Raw genomic sequence first — 12,102 nt, 5'->3', positions numbered from 1 at the left:
TCCTCTGTTTGTCTGTTTGTGTATCTGTGAGTCGACAGGCGGAGGGGGGGAGGCATGGAGGGTGGAACCCGGTGGGGCCTGGGGAGGGAACACCACAGGGAGTGGGGAGCGGGGTAAAAGGGGAAGTGGGTCCTTGCTGTAACATGCTGTTTATTCTCGTGTTGTATTTAACTGTAGAAGACAACAGAGGATTGTCTGTTTGGTTATACGAGAAAAACTTGAATACAATACCAAAACATTCATTGATGAACAGTTAAGATAAATCTTGTAATGGAAAAGACTTACATTTATGAAAAAATTGTAGTAATATTTAACTTGGGAGAATGTATTTGTCTGTGCTGTGTAAATATCAACATGCTGATATATATTATTATATGTACACAGTTGAATAATTGTGCACTCCATATTAGTTGTTATACAACAAATGTTGAGCACAGAGTTATTCAATTGCATTTACTTTGGTTCTGTTTAGGAGCTCACATAGTTTAGCCCTCTTGTCCTTCAATTCCCTCGTCATAGATTATTCATACCACAATGAATTTTTTGTTTATTCATTTCAGAATATGTGAACATCTTTTTTTTATTTTCTCATCGTACTTTTTTATTTGATTGGCATTACTGACAGAAAGAAGAAGAAAGCAGAAAGGAATTATGACTATGAAAAATGTTGTCGAGGATGAGTGATGTGTAGTAATAGCAGTGAAGAGGCAATAGCAGTGAGTTATGTGAGTATTTATTTTTGTTTGTTTTTATATTTTTTTTTTCCATATCATTGTCAAGATTTTAGCTCTTGTGTTACACAGAAAATGTAAAAACCTGACATATAAAAATCAAAAATGTATAGGGTAATGAAAATTAGTGAGCATGGTAGCATCTGATATTTGCTAATACTATGCCGTTCCCAAAACTGCTGTAGTGTGCTATCGGTGTGAAAATTGTGAATCAGGGAAGTGAACAACTGTTTAGCGGCGTGTTTGTTTATTTGTTTGGATTTATGTGATGGCATCAAACAAATTTTGTCAATGAACCTTGTCCTGTTTTGATCGCCTTTTATGTGGTCCAGGAAGTAGTAAGACAGAGTCATATAGTTTTTTAACCGGCATTTCTATTGCACAGTAATCAACGAAATAGCTACATATTCACGTTAACATGTACTGTAGGTAAAGTGAGAACAAAATATACTACATGGCGCTCCTGTGCTGTTTTGACGACCATGCTCAAGCCATGGTGAACAAGTTATAATCTGAGGCGGTCTGAACAATATGTCTCCACTTATATTTCTCCTGCATCCCCCCATTCCTCCTTTGTCCCTTCTCTCTCCGAAGACAAGCATATTTACTGCATGCATCTTACTCCTTAAACTCCTAAAGCAGCCCCCGAACAAATTCGAGAGGTTGAGGCTAAAAAGCTGCAGGAAAGTGTTACACTATAAAGTAACAGCGTGTTTGATTCATGGTATTGGTTACTGTACAGCACATGCACAGCAGCTCTGCTATATTCTACACAAAGCACAGAGTAAGTACTGCAATAATTATCCCTTTCAAGAAAACTACACTTGTCCTACTGCCAATCCTCTGTTTGGATATATAAGAGACGAAAATGTTTGCCAAATGGTAAGAGACGTGTCTTGATTGGTAGTTTTGCTTCCACAGTGCTCATCGAAACAAATTATTCTCCATCTATATCGGTCTTGGATTCACTCATTTTTTTAAAATCAGGGTTATTTGAATCAGGCAGTGTAGAAGCACCTGGCTTTCTCTCTTCCTCTATGGCCCCTCTCCCCCTTCTCTCTCCCCCCTATTTTTCTCTATCTCTCACTGTAGCTCTTATAAATATGCTGAGATGAAATATACTCTGTTGTTAGTGGTGAATGATGTCTTGTGGTACTCTCTACGCCTTTGGATAGTGCTGTGTTTATTGTGTATGATGTATTCATATTAGTATTTATGATAATGATAAGTCAGAGAAAAAAAAATATCCAAGACTCTCCAGAATTCTACTGTATTCTTATTATATGGAATCCATGTGAAACAAAATGAAATAAACTTGAAATTATTCTGTTGAAGGTTAAACGTGTGTTTCTGCTTATAGGTGTTGGTCTTGGATGCCTGGTTGATGCTTGATTGATACATGTGTCATTTTAAGGAGAGTCAGCATTGGGGTTTTTTTACAGGACTGAGTTGGGTTTACTGAAATTATGTTTCAAAGTATGTTAATACAAGTGAGTATTCTTTATCAGTTACAACAAAGCCATCAGAATGGACGCCCAAAACAGTTGAAGAAAATGACCTAAAAACCACTGTTTTAAATGTGATTTAAATGTGTAATTAAATGTGATCTGAACAAAAAAACGGTACAGCTGTAATAGACTGTGTCCAATTAATTTCGGTACATTTTTGTAGACGATTAGAAAATTCAGGATACACAGCAGACATTCAAATCATTCGTTGTTTTTGCCAAATTATACTATTGTAATACGCAGGTTAGTTTGGTTATGATGAATGTCTGTCTCTGTGGCGTCGCCTAGCGGTCGAGGAGGATATTACCAGAATCCACTAGTGGTCTCTCTCCGCTCATGTTTGCCAAATTTGGTGATTTCTTCCACCAACTGCACATTAACCCACATTGAGACCTTTCTCGCACAGGAATACAGTGTAGTCAGGTGGGGACTAACCGCAAATGAGAATTAGCCCACTCCTGTGTCTTTTTTTGTCACAGTCCTGTTCCTGTATGCGGTGGCAGCTGTAGCACTGTGTGGGCAGGGCGTGCATGGTTGACTAGTGACAAGAAGACTGCGGGCACTGTGGCCAAAGCAAATGTATTAGTGTTATGTATTCAAATTTCTTTCTGTTGATTTAAAATTTCGATTTGCATATATGTGCTGTATCAGAAGTTATGTTCCATGCTACGTAAATCAACCAACACTTCTAACCCATATTCAGCCGCTAGTTATGCTGCCTTCACGTGTTGTCGGAAATACAACCATTACGAGCTGAGATTCAACAAAGAGTTCGGTTAATACCAAGGAGGTTCTATATTTTACAACTGGGGACACTGGGATTTTTTTTTGCCGAGATGTGACATTTAGGAAGCGGAGAAGATGCAACGAGTGTCAACAACTGATGGTGAAATTGATGGATGTTTTAGCCAGTAAAGTAATCCAAGCCTACATGCACATTTCTCCTTTTCCTTGTACCGCTGCTGCACTACTTTTGTCACAAGGTCCAAGGTTTGCTCCGACCAAAAGCACTCGAACGCGTGACAAGTTACACCTATAAGGCGTTTACGAGGAGCACCTGAAGGCAGCATGAGACAAGCCCCGCTCAGTGGTGCCAGTGTCAACGCCACCCTCCCCAACCACACACACACCAACCAAACCCCATGGTCAACCCCTTGAGTAAAGTGAAAGCCAACGCCCCACTGTCAGTTCTTCACTTCTTCCTCCGCGCAGAAAGAGAAGACACATTTTCTTCACAGACTGTGGTTGAAGCGAACCAGGCACTTTCTTTCAGCGGGGAAGTTGATTCATCCGACAAGAAAAACAACAAGCCCCCCCGAGCTGGAGCAACACACAAGCCTGGAACTGTACTTTACGACATATCTAGCCGGTGGCGCTCGAGTCAACAACTTTGTTCATTCAAATACTGCTCGTCGAGTCCAGCAGATAAGGCTAAAATATAATATACAGTCGGAATATTAAGTTAGTCGTGACAGAATGGCTGATACAACTGCGGCTAGCCCCGGGGCCAACTGCCTGGAGAAGCTGAAAGCGTACGTGAAGACCCAAAAAGGGTATATACTCGCTGCAGAAATAGTAAGTTCACTGACTTTGATTTCGATTATCGTGCAACTTTCTACTATGCAACTGTTGAAGGTCTCTCTGGTAGAACGAGGTACAATGACATAAACTGGCGGTGGTATGTTGTGTTGGATAGCCTACTTAAGTCTAATGCCACTAATCAATATTGCATAGATAGTAAAGTGGGTTAATGTAGCCTACATAGTTGCTATCGATTTTTTTCACTATTAGGCTAATGAATCTGAGAGAGGAGAGAGTAAGCCTAGCCTGGTCTGTGTTGTGTTTCCTTGTAATTTCTGTAACAAATATGGTCTATTCTATTCTATTCTATTCTATTCTAGAAAAAGGTTTTTTCTCAGGTCTTAAGTGGCCTGGTCAGGGAATGTGAGCCATGTGGCCTCGGGGTTGGGGGTCAAGGCAAGGGGGTTAACAGCTTCTACCTGTCTCTTGTGCTGGACTGTTTTCTCATTTGGCACCAAAGAGCCAAATGCTGAGCGTTAAAAACGGCAGATGAAAGGTCACATGGGTTAACTTGGCACAGTGACTTTCTGTGAGCCATCTAAAGCCACCTCCTTTTCTCCTTAGGCACTGTAACCTCTGATGTTCATAGGTTGCATACTGTTTGTAAGCATTGGACTAGCAGGAGGACTATAGCCCAGTTATGGGGAAGGGAAAATGCAATGTACATCACATTCCTAATAATATACAGGCTCATAAAGTGACGGTTTTTTTCCACATTAGGTTTTGCACATCTGGCTCTAGTTAACAAGAATATATTAACTTTTCAGGTTGGAAGTAGAAACTTTACAGCAGCATCAGTCTCTTCAATACTAATCATCATCAATCTCTGGTGTTAAGTGTCTGGTTTGAGTGTCCTGCTTCCTGAGGAGCTGTATCCACTTCCTGTCTGTGAAGACCTTTATATTTATCTTTTCTCCGACCACAAGTTTCACATGGTTGGCTTTGTTTGCATTTCACAGCAGTGTGTTCCCCTAACACAGCGGCCATTTTAACCTTAATTTCTTCTATGTCCTGAGGTGAAAGTTTGAATCGGCTTCTTGTCATGCCACTGTAGTTAGGGACGTGTGTAGTGCAGTATTACCACACAACTCACAGCTGCAAAGTACTGAACATCTTACTGTACTACAATATTATTACTTCCCCAGTTTCTAAAACGGAGGAAAGCACTTTGTGCGACAAGTTCTGTTCTTAAGGTGGTTTGTAACTCAGCTGCCACATAAAGCAGGCTCTGAGACTCAGATGTTAGTGGTCAGCGGTCCGCCCACGTTAACAGTATTTTTTTTTTTTTTTCTTCAGAGGTAATGGAAATTCCAGGCTATGTGTGAGGTTTGGTCCCTGGAACAAAGAATGCATGAATGGCTTAGCACACATCTATGCCGTGGCATTCAAGGATAGTTTCACACTTAACTGGATACGCTTGGTAGTTTGTTGTTGTTCCCTCTGTCACTCGCGCCTTTATTGGTGCCTGATGAACGCTATGGGAGTCATGGTGGATGTCTGAAATAGTTTACTAAGTGCAGGAAGAGGACTGAGCAAGCTAAACAGGAAGACGAATCTCATCACTGCCCGTTATGGCTAATCTAACGTTAAATAAGACACTTAACCCAAACAGTCAGGATTTGTTTCATATCGGCTATCAGCTGAGTCTCCTAGCTGACATGCAAAGAGTCTTTTCAGAATACATGTCTAATTTGTTTTTGACTGTATACTACTGTATGCAGTATACAGCAAGTTTTGACCACAAGTTTTGACAGCAAGGTCTCCATGCCTTGACAAATTGCGTTTGCGTTTTTTTTTTCTTAGTGATACTCATTCTACCTGACAGAGGCATGACCAGTCTTGAACATATTTCAGGCAGCAGAGCAACACATGGCGTCATGTCAGTCACACACCCAGGTAGTGCAAACCTCCCTTTGTCATACGGTAATCTTAGGCCAGTAGTGATGATAAACCAGGGTGAGTCATACACCGAGCTGATCTGTTATCCTTCTGTTGCAATTATGAACATAAAGTGGACACATTTCCTTGTGGCTGGAAACCTTTCGTTTTAGATTTTCCTTTTTGTCATTCCTTCATCGAACGGAAGAGTGGAGAATGACAGTTGAGAGAGTGAGAGGAGGACATCCAACAGAGATCATGATTCATAGCACGTCCCTGAATTTTCGGTGCACTTGGGTGCATGGTATATGCTTTAATATGAGTCACAGCGAGGCCCAAAACCACCCAAAACTGTCAGTGACTTCCCTAGCAACCGTTGTTGTTTGGTGTTTCTCTGTACCACGGGCTGGCTCTTGGCGCTCATGTTGCTACTGTCTATAATTAGCCAACCATTCACAACAATTTCTCCCACTCAGTTGGAAAGAGCAGCACATTATGCTGATGTGAATAGACCCTAACTGGGTGTTTAAAGCTGCCCCGTGCAAACAGATCTGCCGCTGTGTCGTAACATAAAGGTGTCAACATCTCAGACCCTTTCTTGTTGTGAGGGACTCTTGTGTAGTGGGTGTTTCTCTGTGCGCCGGCCTCCTCAGTAGCCGCTGCCCTCAGAGCAGCCGGCCCGGGCCAGAATAGAGCCTCTTTGTGCAGGACCTTGGCCTCGGCCGCCCCGCTACTCCACAGAGGCAGCCTGTGCCAGTCTCGAGAACACATGAACTACTGATGCGTCTGGCTGCATGCGCATGTGTGTAGCATAGTTGGGGGCGTGGGGAGGGGGGAGAGTAGTGACAGATGTAGGGCTGGTGTGGACTCGGTTACATCTTGTGTGCTTCATATAGACTGCAGCCAGTTGACCCTTCCCACTGAGTTGTCTATGACCAAAAATATTAAACGTGTGAGACCTGTATTCTTGGATTCACATCGGAATCCGAGTCTAATTTATTTAGCAAATGTTTCCACGTATAAGGGAAATTACCTATTATTAGTGGAAGGAAATACAACCAAACAACTTCAGCGACTAAATGGTGCAATTTACCAGATGTGTTCAGTGTATGTTTTAAAAGACTTGTCCAATTTAATAATAATATGCAATACGTTTATAGATTCATGATTTTCATTGCTAAATTACTGATAGACCTTAGGATTTTAAACCATGGTAGTCGTTTATTACATTCACTCTGGCATATTTTCTTCTATAGAATGATTATATACTCTAGTGTAGATTCTACAATGTAGTAAATTGTCATAAAAGGTCAATACTTTTAGTTAAATTTAGTTTCTTTATTTAAACTAAAATATTAATACTCAAATTGCCTCCCGAGTTTTGTCAGTGTTCTCCTCAAAAGTTTTGTGAAGTGACAGCATTTAAAGTTTCCCCTCTTTCATAACTGTCATATGCCCGTGTTGTTTGAATGCATCTGCCCACACAGTTCGACAGCAACAACAATAGAGGTATTGAAAGGAGGCTGATACTGGTCTTGAGCCGTGGGCTGTGTAAGTTTATGATTTCTGCACTGGCAGCATTTCAGTGGAATGGACTGAGCAGAATGCCCGCTTGCTTTTTCCCTCTTATGGAAAAATGTGTTCTTGATGGAGGAAACACTGTAAATCTAAGATGAAAGCAGCATGTGACAGATAAACTGACTGCCTAGTTTATTTGATAGAGTGCATTATAATCGATCCCTTTTTGTTGTAGCCACATCCAGTTTTAAAAACTGTTTCGCCCTAATTTTATTTATGTGTAGAAAATATTTCCCTGACAAAAAATGGTTGTTGATGTGGATGTTGAATTGTCCAGCGGCTGCAGTAAAGAGACAGTGTTGGTTTTGTTGGAGTGATTTACTGTCTCTCTATCTGTATGGACTTGGCTGTCGAGTGGAGAACAAACAGAGCTCATTTTCTGCTGCCAAACCCTAATTAGCATACTTTGCAGCACAGAGATGGCCAGTCCGCTCTCAGGTGAACTGCAGCTGATCTACACGCCGTTTTGATCAAGGCATTCAAAGTGAACTGCGAAGTCTAACAGAGGGGAGGAATTTAGAGACTGTTTGCTGTAAGCTATAGTTAGATGCCCCCAAAGGATTCTGGGATATTCTCCTCATTCTGGGGATTCCTCTTTTCCCTCAAGGTTGCTTAAAAATGAAGTCGCAGCAAATAAAATCTCACGGTCAGATGATGCTGACCTCAGAATGATTCTTCTCTGTGCTTATCATGTTTTTTTTTTGTCACCCCGCCCTTCCTCCTCTCCTTCCCCTCCACCACTCCCAGCTCATCAGCTTCATCATCATCATCTGCTATGCTGCGTCGTTGTACGGCGGCTACTCTGCAGTGGCGATCTGCGAGATGGTCTTCGCCATGGTCTTCTTCGGCATCTTCATGACGGGGATGGACAAGCAGATCCAAGTGGTCAACTGGGTCTGGAGCGTGAGTGCTGTGCATTGGCTGCCTTACCACGCAGTGTCTTACACACACACACACACACCCACACATGCACACAGTTACACAATACTTACATACACTTTTGCTTCCCTCTTGTATGCAGGATCTTTTCCGCGCCGGCATCGGTGCTGTCCTGTACCTCATCACCTCTCTGATCTGTGTGATCGGAGGAGCCGGGGACGGCGCTCGCATCGCAGGCGGGGTCAGTGAAACCTCATCTCCTCTCCACTCAGAAAAACACTGAAATACTGTTGATATGCAGGTTTTATCGCTTGTTTTGACATCCATTAACCGCTAGCTATGAATTTGTCATGCTATGGTGTTGTGAAAACTCAATTCCAGGAGGTTTTTACAGCCATATGTTCTGCTTAGTATGAGACACACCCACACCCCAGGGAACAGCTCAGCCTATATTGAGTAATATTGTCACCATATTTCAAATCTCCTGCTTCCTTCCTTCTTAGCTGTGTAACATAGACATATGACCAATTTAATAGAGTAGAGTATATTGTACCACAGTGTCAGTATTTTCAAGTATTTGTATCCAAAATGTTTTCACTGACTGATTTTGTGTTGTTTAATGTTTTACTGACAGGAGCAAACCACCAAGTCAAATTCCTTGTACTTGGTCAATAAATCTGATTCAGATTTTTATCCTGATTTCTCTTTCCCCAGGTGTTTGGTTTGATTGCTGGTCTCCTGTTTGCCTATGATACCTACACCATCTTTCTGCAGATCAAGAGTACCAGGCAGCACACAGCAGCTTCCACCGGTGAGAGCAACAACTGATTCTTCACTTTTATTTCCACCACAGTTTGCCCTCCAAAACACACGCTGCATCGCTATGACAACCTTGTGCCTTATCTAGAATGTGTAACAAGATGGTTTTTTATCTCAATGTCTTCACAGACGACAGAGTTTAAACACTCCGAGACACTTGTTCCCCTGTCAAGTACACAGGCAGAAGAACAAAAAAGAAAAGGAAGTTCACGCAGGAGTTAACTGAGAAAAAGAAGAGTGGAGAAGAACGGAAGGTGGACACTAAAATGAACAGGTCACAAATTAACCAATGTCACTGTATGGTGCGAACAGAGGAGAGCTTTCTCTTAGGGCCATGCCGGAGAGGAGGATGCCATAGCCAACAATGCAGCGAGACGTGAATGATAAAGTAAGTGGTAGATCTGTGCCTGCATGTTGGACAGAGTCATGTCTGCTACGTGAGGAATGCCCCTCAAAAACCTGTACTCCAACCTCAATGTACCACTGGTTGCTCAATGTTTAGTCCGATAAAAAGGGAAAGTTGTAAATAATAGACAATGTAAAGCTTTGGTCAATAGGCTTATCATGTTCATTAGTCTAGTACCCGCTTCTACTGTTCTAATGGACTGTCGTAGAAAGTGATGACTGTGTCATACTCATGTCCACCGTTAAGAGGTATGTTGTCTGTATTTGGGTTTTAGAAATAATTAACATATGAATGGGTACGTTAGGAATTGTTTAACATCATAATTGTACTCTTCATGAGTTTATTTTGTATTTTCAGTGAGAGCTGCAAGAGCGTTCAGTTTCTCAACCAGTCAAACATTTGCTTTTCTCTACGAGTCAAACGTCGCTCTTTACAAAGTGTGATATGGTGCCTTGAAATCTGATTTGAATTAACCTTCCCTTAGGGCCCATTCACATCTAGAACGATAACTATAAAGATAACTATAACTATAAAAAGATTTAAATCGTTGTAAGTAAATAGAATGTCTGTGTTCACACTACAACTGTAACTATAAAAACATCCAAAACGACAACTATAACTATATTCTTGGTTCCATCTCAGAGCGATTTTTCTGTAGTGTGAACACTTGAGCAACAGCATATTGTTATAGTTTATAGTTATCTTTATAGTTGTCGCTCAATGGGCCTTTAGTTAAATTTGTTCTTGTAGTTTAGTGATACCTCTGCCTGCAGTCCTACTTATACTTCTTTTATACCCGGAAACTTAAACATTTGAAGTGACCTAATCACTGCCACTGATCAGCAATCTTTTTCCTCTTCTTGTAATCAGAGTTTAGTCTGCACTCTTAGAAACCTTAGACATCCATTAACTACCAAAGACCTGCTCAGTCATTTGTGAAATAATTTGAATTATATTGTCATCCTCCTGTTTTGCCTATCTATTCTGATTCTTACTCAGGTCATGTGTGTTTTTTTTTTTTATTTACGTTTATAACAAATGTTCAAGGTGCAGATTATTTTCTATTGACATTTTATGCAGTCTAAAAGAAAAGTGTCTTTGGTCAGTGCCTATTGGTTGTATGGCCCTTTTTGATGAAGAAGATGAAGAAAAAATTATGCTTGGGAAAGTCACATGGTTGGCATTTTAATATTTTCTGTAATTTTTTCCTCTGCCCTAGATAGTGTTTATTTGTCCAAGTAAAACATGGCCTCAGTATTTTTTTTTCTAACATGCTTTACAAGAGTTTGCGATTTGTAATGTCAAGTTTTGAAGCAACAATGCTTTGGGAAATAAAAGCCATTGTTACTACAAAGAAAATTGGTCCTGGCAGCTTACATTTGCATTGTACACCGATCTTACTACATGATACTTATGTCCAAAAATAACTCTATTTAACAACAATTTGTTTTGATGGCATGGGGAATGATTGTCTACCTAACCCTAGTGATTGACATATTTAACCAGATGTATTAGGTTTTGGATACAAGGTCTTTCGTTCGACTTGTATTAGCTTATCTTCTGTCAGATTGCCACTAGATGGAAGCAGAGTGCTATTCACTATTAGTGACCCTGTCCAGAGGGACTAATAGGTCACCATGGTGCCAGATAGAGTGCCAAACCAGTCTGACAATGTGCATCCTCTCTCCATGCTGGTGGTCTACTTATGATAAGGAGTTTGTGTGTGTGTTTGTACACAAGCCCTACCATATATTTATATGATGCAGCATACATCTGTGATTTCTGATCTCATGTGAACATTTCTATATCCATTATGCATAATATCCCCCTCTCTCGAGATTTCGAGATTACAGTGCGTTTATGAAAATCAGTTGTTACTTCGTTATTATCCTGCCTTTCAATTTCAATACCTATTACTCATGTCATTTAAAAGACCTACAGTGGAATGATAATCCTTTGTTTGGGGTCATACTGTTTTCAAATTAATCCGTGGTGTTGCAGCGCTTGTGTAAACATGACAGCAGTTCTTCCTGCACAAATCAAAAGCTCGAAACTCATGCTATGTTACATTTGCTCAGAATACTCAATATGCACACTTCCACCATTGAAATAGTCAAAATATTAAAAAAAAAAATGTTCCAGGGGTCCAGGAGTGTAAACTGCAGTCGCTGACTCCTCCCATAGCCTAAATGTTTCCCGATGGAACATTTTGCAGCAGAGCAGATGGACAATTTAGAGCTCCGCTTAAGACGCACATGGTGTGGATCCTTAGAGGATCGTTTTTAGAAAAACTGAGCCGAGAAATTGGGAGAAGAAATGGGCCATGGGTACAGTAGTAGGCATCAGCGTAGCCTAGGTGAAGCGTGTCTATAGGCCTAAACTTTGGGACAGTCGGCTGTGCGTAAAGGTCTATGGAGAGGCAAAGTTGGAGCTGCGTCAAGTTAGCCAGATGCAGCTAGGATGATGCCGGGAGTGAGGCGGTATTGCCTTCAAATAAAAGCGCAAGCTCTGTCAGTTTTGATAAATATGACTTAAGAAAATGCAGTTATTATAATATTTTTTTCATTAGGACATTTCCTTAAAGATGTCATTTATTCTGATTTGTATTCTGTATTATTCAAAAGAATGTCAAAAAATGTTCGCCAGTAAGTGTTTTATTTTGAAAGTTGTGACCGGAAATCGTATCTTTCATTCTGGCTGGCTTGTCACTGGCCAAAGTAGC

At 40.9% G+C, this 12,102-nt stretch overlaps 1 protein-coding gene across 1 annotated transcript; it reads left to right on the top strand.

The window, feature by feature from the left end:
• Window positions 1–3,377: 3,377 nt before the first annotated feature.
• On the top strand, window positions 3,378–10,739 carry plp2b (proteolipid protein 2b). Its single transcript, XM_071545863.1, has 5 exons — window positions 3,378–3,814; window positions 8,024–8,179; window positions 8,298–8,396; window positions 8,870–8,966; window positions 9,104–10,739. Exons 1-5 carry the CDS (start codon window positions 3,716–3,718, stop codon window positions 9,115–9,117), a joined length of 465 nt encoding a protein of 154 aa, XP_071401964.1. The 5' UTR covers window positions 3,378–3,715; the 3' UTR covers window positions 9,118–10,739.
• Window positions 10,740–12,102: the final 1,363 nt, after the last annotated feature.

Source organism: Centroberyx affinis, unplaced genomic scaffold (assembly GCF_046629955.1).
Source record: "Centroberyx affinis isolate AG114_WGS23_722 - 3 ecotype Tasmania unplaced genomic scaffold, CSIRO-AGI_Caff_v1 ptg005062l_1, whole genome shotgun sequence".
Taxonomy (NCBI): Eukaryota; Metazoa; Chordata; class Actinopteri; order Beryciformes; family Berycidae; genus Centroberyx; species Centroberyx affinis.
The sequence above is the reverse complement of the archived record's forward strand: the minus strand, read 5'-3'. Positions and strand labels throughout refer to the sequence as shown.